The 15,512-nt window shown below is 31.5% G+C and overlaps 1 protein-coding gene across 2 annotated transcripts in view; it reads left to right on the top strand.

The window, feature by feature from the left end:
* vmp1 (vacuole membrane protein 1) overlaps nucleotides 1–15,512 on the top strand; it is a 124,268-nt gene that overhangs the window by 53,267 nt on the left and 55,489 nt on the right. For both annotated transcript variants that reach the window (XM_028806793.2, XM_051931317.1), the window contains exon 7: nucleotides 522–653. In XM_028806793.2, coding sequence (XP_028662626.1) covers nucleotides 522–653 — 132 coding nt within the window. The remainder of the gene's footprint in view (nucleotides 1–521; nucleotides 654–15,512) is intronic.

Here is a 15,512-nt window from a genome sequence, read left to right as displayed (position 1 = left end):
TATTTGGAAAAAAAAATGTGTATATATATATATATATATATATATATATATATATTTTCTCAGAGTCCATTCCAATTTTCCTTTTCACTTTAATATCAATTTCTCATTAAATCTGAGTAGTAGTTCTTAATTTCTAAAACCATTTTTTTTAGTGATCACTTTGGTTTGATGCTTAAAGAGCAGTTCTAAATTAAAAAAAAAAGTCATTAAATTATTTTTAATCGGTGTCTAATCAAACATTACATGTCTGAAATAAATAACAGTTCTAAATATAATTATTTACTACTTGTGAGTGTGTTTGTTCTGATTATATACAAGTACAGTTAAGGTGAACAATACAGTATGACATTATACAGAATATGAAACTACATGACATAACACAGATGAAGATAAGATTAATAATTGTACTTTTATGTGAAAATATGCAAATTATTGTGCTTTTGTATTAACTACTTTTGTAACTCTACTTTTCATAGTTGTTACAATAATTATAATAACTGTTGTTCTTTCTGTTGCGTCAGGGTGCTGGCACTGCTATTGGTGAGCTTCCCCCATACTTCATGGCTCGTGCAGCCAGGTTGTCAGGAGCAGAACCAGATGACGAGGACTATGAGGAATTTGAAGAAATGCTGGAACATGCTCAGAGTGCTCAGGTGTGGGTTTGTGAACTTCCTCCCAGCTTTCTAGGTCTTTTCAGTCTGTCTCAAATGCCACTTAATTGTGCAATCATATATGCTTTGCGCAAAGTGCGGTTAACTGTCCCGTTTTGCAGTGTCATGTCTTAGAAACTTGTTTTATCATGACATGTAAAGTAGGAGAAGCCTGATGACAGGAGTGGTGAAGCACGTGCATCCTGGAGCTCACATGCAGTTTTCACTTCCTCAGTGCAAGACCTAAACCTGTGAAATTATTCTGAAAGCTAAAATAGCTCTTAATGATTCAATTCATCACACTGAACGTGCAAATAATTTAAGAGTAACAATTTAATGGGATTTCTAGAAAATGATAAAGCACTGTCATTTGAATTTATTTTTACAGTTCTCTCATTACATAATTGTACATCAGAAGCTTTTAAATTAAAATATGCTCAGTTTTGGAAGTTTGCTTTGGATTTTGTTAGCCATGTGCTCTGACCAGTTTCACAAAAAATGAATAGTTAATCTTTTATTTAAGTAGTCTTTGCAAATCATAATTGTACATCATGGATTTTGTCAAAAACTTCATGCAGAAAAATAACAATTTATGGTGATAATATTTTTAATGCGTAACTAAATGTTATGTACAAAGTAAGTATGTACAATAATGGTCAACCCATAGAAAATGCAAAATTTACTGAGTTACCTGTGTTGTGTCTATTACTGTATATGTGTTTTTGCCTTAAATATTAGTTTGATATAGGGAATGGAGTACACTAAATATTTACATGAAGATGATAACATTAAGAACCGTGTTTGGTATCTCTTTTATATTAAATATATATGTTGCTACTGTTTAATTTCAATGAATAAAAAAATAAACTGTATGGCTATATAAAGCTGATGAGCTCCTAACTCTGCAATGGAACAATGTTCTTTTGAAAGATCCAACAGAACTGAGCATACATTTCATAAATGGAAGCTGCTTGAATTTTAAAAATGAATCAAATCTGAACTTAAGTCATAATTAGGCTTACTTTACTGTACTTTGTATATTTGATGGTTTGTTTTTGGATGTATCTTAAAAAATAATCATTGGCCTAAACTATGACTAGGTTTACCCAGAGGTGGTTATTTGATCATTTGCTTTATGTAGAGAAATAATAAAAAGGATGAAATAAGGGAGAATCTTCTCTATATTGCAGCACCAAATGCAGCATATACAGTACCTTTATAGAGTCGAAGCACAGTGATTTCCATATATGTATTATATATAATTTTACTCTTAAAACATTAATGGGTTACATAACTTGCCCTGGGTCACACAATGAGTTCATTATGTAGTCTGGACCACCTAAAGTCATTCCTTTTAAACACATGATATTGGAATAGATGGATGCCTCAAAGCTTCCTCACCATCAGTGTGTACATAGGGTTAGGTTTTTTTTTTTTTTTTTTGTTCTTTATTTCACTTTATACGATTTCTCGTATTAGGAATTTGTTAGTTTTCGCATACCCCTTGGGGTCAGAGCGCTGGGTCAGCCATTGTACAGCCCCCCTGGAGCAATTACAGGTTAAGGGTCTTGCTCAAGGGCCCAGCAGAGTAGGATCTCTTTTGGCAGTGACGGGGATTCAAACTGGCAACCTTCTGGATACCAGCACAGATCCTTAGCCTCAGAGCCACCACTCCACCCCAAATTTGGTTTGGATTTGTTCAATGCTTTACTACAACATATACTTTAGATGGATTGTATGAAAGGTTATTTTTCCATGTATGGTTGAACTGTTTCTTTCTAGGTATAGTCCTTTGCAACAATGTTTTTCACTCATGATAGAAACATCCTTTTTCATTTTGGAACAAATAAACATATTGGTCTAATACTTTGAGAGATGACTAATTTAAAACAGAAATGGGTTTCCCCTTTATTATATATCACAGCTGTTTATTTTATTACATTGCTGTTAGGTATACTTCAACTCCTTTATTGGCTTAAAATTGCAAATAGTTGTAAAAAAAAATGTGTATTTTTTTTAATAAAAAATGTTGCCTATTTTAGGCTTTTATACTTACTCACACATGCACAAATATATGAGGACTATTTTGCTAGTTCCTTTTGGTATTCTTATCACCATCTAAGATAGCCTTTGCCTATTTCAGATCATCTTAATATGCTGTTCTACAGCTTAAATAAACCTCAGCTTTAATTTATAGATTCAAGGAGAAAGAAGTGTGCACTGAAATTCTATGTATTTTATAATGAAGGACCTTTTTGAGCATGTTAAGTAGATGTCAAAATATAAACCTAAAAAATTAATAGAGCTAAGTAGAATGTCAGTAAAAGGAAATACCTGGACTTTTTTGTAGGTCAGTGTGAGTGAGTGGGAAGAATGGGGTATTAAGATGAATTCCATGATCTGTACAGAGAAAGATTCATGGAACACATTTGGGAGAAGAGACCGTGCTTTTTGAATGATTTATTTATGAAAATGTTTACACTGTTAAGTTATATTTTTTCAGAAATTGGAACAAATTGAAACAAAGTGGACATTTATTCTGATGGATATGGGATCATATTTCATTTTTGCTTTTTACTTGAACATAAAACTTTTTTTCCCTTTCCCTGAAGAATGTGTACATTATGTTTAATTCAAACACTGGTTATTTTCCCTTTTAAATAATGTTTTTTTTAAACTGCTACTAATATGTCTTGCCTGGATTAATAAACACTTTCAAAATTTTAAGAAGTAATAATCATGCTTGGCCATTAATCATTTTGAAGTTAATTGTATTGATGTTGTGCAATGATAACTCATAAGATTTTTCCAATAAGTTACCAGGCATTGCTTATTATTTGAATTTAGTTATGTTTTTGAATAAATGTGTTATCATTTTGCTATCATTATTAGTTACCTGGAGAGTAAATTTAGTCAAATCAATGCTAGAAAAAGATAAACTTTCTTAAGCCTTTACTCTGCTCATTGAAGATGCTGAAATGCAAAGTTCAGTAACTTGCAGGGAGGAAATGCAATTCATGCTTTGTGGCAGGTTCCTACCCATTTGCTTTTGGTTTTTGGTACATTTGGTTTCTTACTCCCTTTGTGAGTCTTGTATTCAGAGTAGTCCTTTCTTATATGTGCACTTGTTGACAGCATGGTTCTTTTCATTTTGGTTGGCCTAATAATACATAAGAAATATCTGAAAACTTGAACCTCAGTATTTCTTGTCTCAGAATTTCTGTATTAAAATATGATTTTTAATTCAGCAACTTTCAGTGAGACAAAATATTTTTGGCAAGTGAGAATGATTAGAGCAAAGATTTTAGTATAATGTATATAATATTAAGCTTGAGCACTTTTTGACTGGTATGCAGAGTTCCTTAAGTGCTCATCGCATTTGGCTAATTATGTAAATACCTACTAAACAGTTAGAATAGACTTCGTTGACTGTGTGGGGTGTGTCTACAGGCTCTAGTTCGCTGTCCTTATGGATCTGTTCAAAAAGCAGGGTTATAAAATTCACTGGCTTTTGTTGAACATGATTGTTTAGACTTTTTTACTTGTGTTTTATTACACCAGGAGTTTTTCTTCCTGTTTGTACTTTATATGGATTTCTGTGATTGTTTTTCATGAAGACAGAAGAAATTGTGTTGCTCAACAAGGGAAACATAGAATTCAACTGCAATTCAAGTATTCAGTTTTGAGGCAAAACAAGCCTGCTTTTAGCTGGGGCATTTGACAAATGACTGTTTTTGTGCAACGACAATGTTCCTGGCAATTATGAAATTTCTGGGTTATTGTATTTAGAAATTTCATGCTTAACTTCTTATAAATCTTAAAATTAAAATTTTTTTGAAGTATATGATTGCTATGTTATGTATGTTACTTCAAGCTGTCTTGTTGTGAACTAGATAATGCTTATTTATTTGAATCAGTGAGTATATCTTTATGCAAAACCTTTTTCATACTGATGTTGGACTGTCATCGTTCTGATAGCAATTGTAAAGTCAAATCTTTACCAGTTAGTTTGCTTCTATTTAATGATCTCTAAGTATATCTGAGTGTTAGTCTTTTTTGTTTTATACTGATTGTATGTATTACGTAATTTAAATATTAATAATTTGTATATGTGGAGTTTACATTTGTGTTTTTTGTTAACTGTTTTGTTTACACATTCACTTATTGTTCGTTATCAGTTTGTGTTTTTTATTTTCTGATGCGAACATTTCATTTTTTTTCCTTCATTGGAAACATAATGCAGCATTAATATTCAAAAATGTATGTATTTTTATAATAGTTTTTCTCTTACCATTTTAAAATATTTCTTCATTCATATATTTCACCTTTTAGACTAATTTATTTTCTGTGAAAGTTCTAATTTCTCTTTACCTTCAAAACATGTTTTACTTTGACTTTCTGTCATTGTATGTTTCCTTGTTTATATTGATTATTGCATAGATATCTTGCTTCTGACCTTCAGCACTGTTAATTTTTAATTTTTATCATTGCACAAACTTTCAGAAAGTATACTGTCTTGTAGTGGAACTCTTCTTTCATTTACCTGTAAGCTTGTTCACTGCAAATTGCATACTAGAAAGTCTCTTATAAAGATGTGAGAGCATAGTAGTAATATTAAAGAAGAAAACTTAAATGAATTAAAAAAAATATTTTCAGAGTTTTAAAGTAGAGTAATAGCTATATCTGCTGCTGTTGTGACAGTCCAGGTCTGTCTTAAAGACCACAAATAAGTTTCTTTTTACTACTATCAGTTTTAAATTAATGCTTTTGGAATGAATATTATTGTAGTTAGGAAATAGTTGTATTCATGTATCAGTATTTATACTGCTCTGAGGCTGCCAGTTTATTTTTTTTTTCTTAACAGGATTGACAATTAAAGTGTTAAGTCTCTAATTAATATGCCAGCTCCCAGGACTGCTCGTGTAACCCGAATAACAGCCATCTGCGCTGGGTGCTTGTTTCATCTGATGTTAGCACCGGCTTTGTTACTCCAACAAACCCTTGAATGTGGTTTGTCCAGGCATATCACATGACTTCTCTGAAAACCCCCTTCCCCCCCTCCAAACCCGCCTCCCTTTAATTTCCAGTAAACTGTTTGAACAGGGGGTGACTCAGACTGAAACCAGCTTCCCTTCAACCACAGCTTGTTAAAGAATTTGTCAACGTGGACTCTAGAGGGTTTTTTTTTCTTTTTCCTTTTTCTCTTTTTTTTTTTTTTTCTTTTTTTCTATCTTAACATTGTTGGAACTACTTATGGTTACGATTGCGTCAGGGCTTCCATAGACATACTTCCAGCTATTTGACTGAAACAGAGGTCAATAATGAGTTAAAGTAACAAGAACCCGCCACCCTTGGCGTTCCTCATTCTTGTAACAGTGGCGGCTAATTCAAAAAGACTCCTTCCTGTTTGTTGTTAGTGCAATTAAAATTGCATTTCTTAATTTAAGAAAAAAAGTTTTCTTTTAGATATTAATCTTAGCTGAGATTGGGTGGAGATGGTATTTTGAGTGAAAGAAACATACTGTATTCTTTGAGACCAAAGTTGACATGTTTGTCTGATTTGCTTTTAAGTATTACTATATAATATGGCACACACACAATATATATGTAAAAACTCTGTGTTGTGTGTGTGTGTGTGTTTCAGAATGGTAAAGATTACACTTTATTCAGAATTTCTTTTCTATATTTTGCTGTTTTTATATACAGTATGTGCTTATTTTGGGATCTTTAGACTGCAGTATGTCAAATTCATTTTACAAGCCAAAAGAGCCCTGTGCATTCAAGAAAGTACTTACAACTTTACGTCAAACCATTTTCAATGCATGTAAAACAGTATATGGTTTACATTCTCCAAATAGATTTTATATGTGTATTTTATATATATGTGTGTGTATGTATATGTGTGTGTATATATATGTGTGTGTGTGTGAATATATATATTATTGTATTTTTTTTTTCTATTGATTAGACAATAATAGTGGAAAATGTATTATTTGACACTGAGATCAGGAAGATCAGTCTTGTTCATAAAGTTCCCTTTCTCCTCACCTGGAAGTGTTTGTTAAATGATCATTTATACAGTTGTGCTTGAAAATTTGTGAACCCTTTAGAATTTTCTATATTTCTGCATAAATATGACCTAAAACATCATCAGATTTCCACTCAAGTCCCAAAAGTAGGTAAAGAGAAACCAGTTAAACAAATGAGATAAAAATATTATACTTGGTCATTTATGTATTAAGGTAAATGATCGAATATTACATATTTGTGAGTGGCAAAAGGATGTGATCCTTTGCTTTTTCAGTATCTGGTGTGACCCCCCTTTGCAGCAATAACTGCAACTAAACATTTCTGGTAACTGTTGATAAGTCCTGCTCACCGGCTTGGAGGAATTTTAGCCCATTCCTCCGTACAGAACAGCTTCAACTCTGGGATGTTGGTGGGTTTCCTCACATTAACTGATTGCTTCAGGTCCTTCCACAACATTTCGATTGGATTAAGGTCAGGACTTTGACTTGACCATTCCAAAACATTAACTTTATTCTTGTTTAACCATTCTTTGGTAGAACGACTTGTGTGCTTAGGGTCGTTGTCTTGCTGCATGACCCACCTTCTCTCGAGATTCAGTTCATGGACAGATGTCCTGACATTTTCCTTTAGAATTCTCTGATATAATTCAGAATTCATTGTTCCATCAATGAAGGCAAGCTGTCCTGGCCCAGATGCAGCAAAACAGGCCCAAACCATGATACTACTACCACCACCATGTTTCACAGATGGGATAAGGTTCTTATGCTGGAATGCAGTGTTTTCCTTTCTCCAAACATAATGCTTTTCATTTAAACCAAAAAGTTCTATTTTGGTCTCATCCGTCCACAGAACATTCTTCCAATAACTTTCTGGTGATGAACATTAGCCAATGTGAGAGAGGCCTTCAGTTGCTTAGAAGTTACCCTGGGGTCCTTTGTGACCTCGCCGACTATTACACGCCTTGCTCTTGGAGTGATCTTTGTTGGTCGACCACTCCTGGGGAGGGTAACAATGGTCTTGAATTTCCTCCAATTGTACACAATCTGTCTGACTGTGGATTGGTGGAGTCCAAACTCTTTAGGGATGGTTTTGTAACCTTTTCCAGCCTGATGAGCATCAACAACTCTTTTTCTGAGGTCCTCAGAAATCTCCTTTGTTCGTGCCATGATACACTTCCACAAACATGTGTAATGAAGAGCAGACTTTGATAGATCCCTGTTCTTTAAATAACACAGGGTGCCCACTCACACCTGATTGTCAACCCATTGATTGAAAACACCTGACTGTAATTTCATTTCAAACTAACTGCTAATCCTATAGGTTCACATACTTTTGCCACTCACAAATATGTAATATTCGATCATTTTCCTCATAAAATAAATGACCAAGTATAATATTTTTGTCTCATTTTTTTTAACTGGTTTCTCTTTATCTACTTTTAGGACTTGAGTGAAAATCTGATGATGTTTTAGGTCATATGAAAATTCTAAAGGGTTCACAAACTTTCAAGCACAACTGTATATGCATTGTATCCTTTTCATGTATTGTCCCCTGAGTACTACGTCTTTCTCCTCCCCTCATCATTTCTGATGGTTGCTCTCTGTTTCACTATTCAGAGCTTTTACTCCAATTTGTTACTAAAATACGAACTTTCAAATAAAGTTCTATCCTAATCCTCACAAAATATTACTCGTAATTTGCCATTCTGAAAAGCTTAGCTTAATTTATGTCTTTATGTTGGATAGTTAGGAACACTTATGGCAATGAACCGTCAAATATATAAAATATGTATAAATATTTATGTGCTTTTAGGAATTTCACTGTTTTTTAGTTTACGGCATGAAATCTTAAATACTCCCTTCATTATCCAAATAAATACAAGAACACAAAAGGAAATATACAAATGTTAAAAATAGCTTTGGTAACATCAAGGAACCACTGAGATACTAGGAAAATGTCTGTCTTCTTCCAACTTGCCTGAAAGTATCTAATATGGTTTATAATGTGATTAAATGACTTGATATCTCAATAAGGCACTCCAGTTACTGAGAAAGTATTATTTTTATGAACTGGTTACCTTAGGATGTACAGTTATTTTTCATAAATGTTTTTTATAACTGTCTTTTCTGACACAACAGGTGCAAATCCAACTGTAGAGCAAGATGGAACACTTTATTCCTAATTGAAATGTTTTAATTTCTGTAACTGTTAAGCAAATGGAAATGAAATGCTTTTGTGAGTTCTTTATTTTCACAGTACTGGCAAACATTGCTAAAGTCCATTAAAAGTACAAAGGAGTGATGAATCTGATTCTCATTATATATTATTTAAGATTTGGAAACATAAAAGTCTGGATTCTTTTTAAATGCTGACTTTGAGATATTCATTGTTTTAAGTGCAAGTAGTGTCATCTGACAAGATAGACATTGAGACCACAACAGTCACAATTTAACTAACTTAACTAACATCCTTGAATTCATATAATCCAGTCAGGGTCTATCATAGATAATTAATTATTTCCTGCAGACTGTCCCTGTTTTGTCCTCGAGTTAGTCCACAAATTAGAACCTACATTTAGCTTTACTATACAGTTTATTATTAAATATGTACAGCTTATAGTATATTAAGTTATCACATACTTAAGGAAAACACAGAAAAGCAATATCATATATTGTGCTCAGTTTATCTGCCCCTACTCATCTTGTATGTCGCACTGCCCTGCTAAATAACCCAATTTTAAAATAGTGGTCAAGATATTTATGTATCTCTGTTACTAAACAAATGAGGATGCCTTCAGTTTGTTTTAATTTGATTAATGCTTTATTTTACATTTTAGCTGTCTGATATGATTTTTTCATTGATGTTTCCTGACCAAATGCACTGCACAAGGAAGAATGGGATATTTGTAAGGAAATGCAAATAAAGGCTGTGCTTCACCAAGCATTTTTAATTTATCTTTATGGTTTTCCTTTTCTATAAAGCTAGACAGCCAACCATATAATTCCAGTTGTTCATATTCACCTTTATGGAATTTCATGTAATCCTTTTACTTAAAGAGGGTTCCATTTTTAATTTTGTACATTAAGGTTTTCCAAATAAGTGCTTATACACTGTATATGAAAATCCTTTGTTTATGATGTTAAACATTGTGCAAACACAGTTGGTTACAACTACATTATAATAGTTTGAAGGAAAGATTGAGTTGGTTGTAAATATGATCTTTTACAAATCTCTCCACAAATCTTATGAGATTTGGCCACTATTAAATACAACAATTAGTAATCCTGGCATTTTTTAACATGTTTTTGCTTTGTAATGTGACACTGAAGCATGGGTAGTTATTTATAAATAGTAGATACTAGTATGATGTTGTATTGGAATCTATTGCTAAAAATTATTTGGAGGAAAAAGAAAAGATGTCATGTGGAGTTTGTCATTTCATCCAGTTGCATTAATGTGACTTTCTCCTTGGGGATTAATAAAGTATCGATCGATTGATCGTTCGATTGATAAATAGCAATGGGTTATTTCTTTATTTAACATATATGCCCTAATAATTAAATTGTCATCAATGTGTGGGTCACAGTTTTTCTTAATTCTAGTTTGTGACACCCCTTTTCCTCTTATATTAGCATTTATGTCTTTAGTAAAATATATTTTGGTAAACAGTATGCAACATACATGGACTTTGCACTCGCTTAAAGGTAATGCTCGTCATTGTCATTGCAATTTATTTCCTTATCTAAGGCAAATATGGTTACTGTTACATTGTCATCTCAAGGTTAATATTTTGTCAAATTGTTTTCATTTCATTCTTGACCAATTTATTTTATAAACATTTAATTATTCTGCCAAGTTGAGAAATATTTTTAACTCCATTACTCTGTTTTCAAATGGATGTAGTAGACAAGCAATATTTATTCTGTCTTGACTCTTGCAAGTCATTTATATATAGGTAATTGTCACCAGTCAAGAAATTCAGTTTTTTTTTGTACTTATTATCTTATTAATGCTGTCATGCTTTTGTTAGGCACAAGGTTTTAATAGGCAGTGAAGTAGTGTCTAAAAACTAATTATGGTGGATGGCTTTATTGCTGCATGTTTTAGGTTCCATCTGTTAAGGAAGATGTTTTTTCAATTTGTTCCACTGGAAGGTGTAATGAAATGGTTTTCCTTTTGTAACCACTGCTGATTTTTATGTCAGGAGTTTTTTGGACTAACATAAAATTGAACTAATAATCCCTTAATGTAGTTGAAAATAATAGATGAATGTTTTTAAACCACAAACATTCCTCTTCTATGAATGAGCTTCTTGTCATTGTATTGGAGATAAAGGAACTGGATGTTTCACAGGATGTCTAAAGCTTGTATGAAGTGTGATATCGCCTGACAGGAATTTAGGAGTTAAACAAGAGAGAGGGGGATGGAGGGGGATACTCTGTTTAAGAATCTTTTGTTCCTTGGTCTTTCCACATAGTTTAGGGTATTTTTTAATTAGTATACATAATCTCATACAAAATTCCAGAGAATCTAGTTTGAAAAAGGTTTAATTTCAGTGTAGTCTTGTATAACATACTTTGAACTCAGAGTGCTATATATTATCCGCTGTTCTCAAATTTTAATCCTTTTTAGGTTTGCAATGCCATACATTCATACACAATTGTAACTTTCTATCCACCCGTGAGTCCACCATCTACCTAGCATAGTCGACTACATAAGCCAGGTACCTTCCTGACCACATAGGAATCTACACAGGAACTGAATATACATTAGTGTTTTTTTTAAAAATTCTTATTATATTCCAGTTTGTTGTTAATGTTCCTAGTGGTAATGCATATAAATAGCAATACATGTATAATTTCAAGCACTTAAAATAAGGTTAGTTAAAAACTAAGTTCAGATATACAGAATAAACAAAATGGATGGTTATGAAGATCTTTCAGAAAGTAAACCTCGGAGGGCTGCACGTCTTTTGAAAATGTGAAGTCAAAAATATACCTGTTCTAGGTCAATTGGTTGAAAATCCCATTTGCCCCCTTGGGCTTTTGGAAGTAAATTACATTACACATTTGGGTGTTTAGTTTTGTTGAAAGCATACAATGGTCTTATACTGGGTCTGCCAATACCTGCATTTATTCATGAGTTCATCAAGTCCAGAGAGGCGACTTAGAGTAAGTTGGACAGTACATACCACCACCACCACCATAAAACAGACAATAATCAAATGTGAACAGGTGGACTAGCAGTCCTATTATGAGGAAAATATGCTGTGACTCATGGGGCAGTTCCTTGCATTGGTATGTGAAATGTTCCAGAATTTTTGTGCATAATGGACTTTTATCTCATTATTTATTTTTATGTATCCCTCAGAATTATAAGAAGTCTTGTATCTTGTGTTTGAAGTGCAAACAGGAAAACCTATTCATGACTTTTAGTATTGGGAGAAATTTAAAACAAACATAACCTAGAAGTCAATTAACAAACTTTAATAATTGACCTGGTTTACCTTTTTTGCAGAATGCTAAATATACTAAATGCTGATAACAAAATAATTTGAAAAGCATGAAAAAAATTAATAAAGTACATCCTGTACATTAAAGAAACTATTTTGATTTGTATGTATTTCTAAGCTGAAGTAGAAGAACCAGTTTGTTATTGCCAGAATGTAAATTATTGTTTAGCTAATGAAAAAATAAATATTTGATTATCAATCTATCATGCATCATTATTGCCATATGTAGTGTATACTTTTCTAACTCTTTAGAAAACCTCTTGCATATTTGTATCCACTTTAACAATAAAGAAAAAAATGTGGATAGATCTGTTTTTATGTTCATTATTGTTAAAGTGGATACAAATATGCAAGAGGTCTTCTAAGGAAGTAGAATCTATTGATCTGTTTAGATCTAGCTATTTTTATTTATATCTTTTCAGCATGCTCAGATCAAAATGAAAAATAAAAGGAAGGTTATTCATCTGCAACAATATTTTAAATAAAAAGTGAAATGAATATATGCATTTAAAGTATTCTTTGTTAATGTACAGTAATTGTTTAAATCAAGATCATTTGGATCATTCCAGTGGTGTATCACAGGTTGCAGCAGTTTACTATTTTAGAGTTTTGGTATTTAGAGGTATATATTTAATTTTTCTTGGGTTTTGTTCCTCTCCGTTTCCTTCTTTAGAAAACAATACTAAATACTGCAATTACTCATACAGACAACTAGCAGAACATTTTGGTCTCTCCAGTTCATATATTTGAATATTACAAGACCTTTTCATTGTCTTTAGTCATCTAAATTTGCTGTTGTCTAATAAATGTATTCAGTAGTGCTGATTAACATTCCTTTTATGTGCAGTATTCATTTTTTGTGTTATGTTGTTTTTGACATTTTCTGAAAGTTGTTGGAAGGATTTTTTGAAGTATATTATAATGGTGATCCTGTTAAGGCATTGTAGACATTTAAATGTTTCATAGTTTCAGGTGAAGCCACGTTACTCTACTTTTCTTAGCGGGGTAAATGTTAACAAGTTTAAAAATTATTTTAAAATGAACATTTCCTTTCACTGGAAAGTGTGCCTGCATTGACTAAATACATGTTGATGGTATCAAGTAAGCTGTTTAGATACTAGTAAAATGATTACCTGCTGTTTGTTTTATAGGTAAGTTAATTTCATTAACAGTTGAGTTAGGTTTTTATTTGTTTAGATAAAAATATAAATTTGTTTTTCTTTCAGCCTAAAAATATTTTTTACTGTACTTGGAACTAAATTTCATAAGATTTATGTTATTAATAGGAAATATTCATATTTTGTTTTAAGTTTGACAGTTTTAAATGTTATTTAATAAATAGGAAATATTCATATTTTGTTTTAAATTTATGTTTTAAATTAATACACTTGGTAGATCACCTAATCTCTAAGCTAAAGTATAATTTAACCTGTGCAGAGCTGACTTTGGTGCTTAAATTTTAATATTTGTTTTGTGTTATAGTAAAGTTTATAATAATAATAAATAGATTACCTAAATTCTATGCTAAAGTATTCATTTATCCAGTGCAGTTGTCCTGCCTGTGGAGCTTATGAAGACCCAATATCCAGGATAAACTACATGTGATTCAGTTTTTATAAATAAGTTTTCTTTTTTTCTTCATTAAGCATTTTAAAATCTTTTTCTACACAAATTTTACTATACAGCAATAATCTTGGTTCAGAATTCATTTATCAATAATGATTGATGTAATGTTCTCAAAAGAATCCCTATATTGTTCAAATCCCATTGAACAGGAGAGCGGGAAAAAAAACCTTCCCTGATTCAGATGTTTAAACATAAAAGAGCTTCTTTCTCTTCCCAGATGAGAAATATTTTTTTCTGGGAAATGTTTAAGTGACAGATGGATCTTGTGCAATTGGTAAATGATAAATCAAATGCTTGTTTTAGTCATACTGTGGATACAAGAGCCATATCTTATTTTGTTTCAAGATGCTTACCATTTAGGTAGGAATTTTTGATGAAAGAGTTAATAGACTTGGGGCTATGATGATGTGTTAATTGTTCGTTTAACAGTTTTAACTGTCTTTGGCTTTTATTTTAATAGTTGAGTTTTTTGTTTAAAGTTGTATTTGCATTTAGTAATAATTTCAGATCACTTCAAAGTTCTATGCTGAAATGTTTCTCCTTTCCAACTTGCATGACCAATGGGTGTACTTTTATACACTAGGTGCAGTATATTTGAAGTCACACCCAGAAAGATAGTGCTTTAAAATAATATATTTCAATTTTGTTTATGAATGAATGCCTAAAATGTTGTACTTTCAAGGTTTAATTAATCAGTAAATCAGAAAGTGCTAGACATCTGGTACATGGATCCTTATCATCTTGTCTTTCAAAAATATTTTTTTGTTTTTTAATATATCTTGAAATGTGTCCTGTAAATGTTAATAGTTAAAAATATATCAAGTGAATATGAACTATAGTATTGAAGGCAAATTTAACTTGGGGGAAAAAAAAATCACACATTTGTATAAATTGCAAGAGGTAGGTTTTCACATACTGTGCAGCGTAACATTTGTTTTCTGTAGTACCAAAATAAGTCAAGTGTTCTCATTTACTTTTTAATTATTAACCTATCCTGGCTGAGTTTCCATAACTTCAGTGTCTTTTCCATTTTCAGTTTTTCCAATTTTCTGCATTTCAAGTTTAATTTTTACCCTTGACTTTCAGCACCTTTTTTGTGAATTAAAATTGTTTGCACTTTGCTATTGGCCCATTAATTTTCTTTGAAGAAAAACTTTTTTTTTTACTTCATTTATTAGTATTATTAAACCCAGTGAGTAAACATGTAATTAACATACAAAACTAAATATATATAAACATATGTATGAAAGAGCTAATGTAAAAAAAAAACTTCTAGTAGAGAAGAGTTCTTTATTATGTTAGTTTTCTTTTGTATTTAATAATTAAATAGCACTTATTATTGGTAATAATTAAATATGAAGTGATAGTTGCAGAACTACATTCAGAAACAAATAGTATAATTGTTCCCACCATACATATTTCATATAAAAAAAGAGTACATTTTCTGCAAGACATAAATCTAGTTGTGTGAAAATGTATTTTACAAATTAGGTATTGTTGATTTTTTTTTATAATGGCTATCTTTCATAATACATTGTCAGTAAAAATGATATTTTTATCAAATATTAATATTATACAGTGTTTGAAAATGAAAGAATGTTCAGTTGTATCTATTAAAGAAATGATAAAGTTCCACCCAAAATAAAATATATTTAAAAGTGGTTTTAAAATTAGTGTTTTCAAAAATCCTAACA

The sequence above is a fragment of the Erpetoichthys calabaricus genome, chromosome 8 (assembly GCF_900747795.2).
Source record: "Erpetoichthys calabaricus chromosome 8, fErpCal1.3, whole genome shotgun sequence".
Taxonomy (NCBI): domain Eukaryota; kingdom Metazoa; phylum Chordata; class Cladistia; order Polypteriformes; family Polypteridae; genus Erpetoichthys; species Erpetoichthys calabaricus.
The sequence above is the reverse complement of the archived record's forward strand: the minus strand, read 5'-3'. Positions and strand labels throughout refer to the sequence as shown.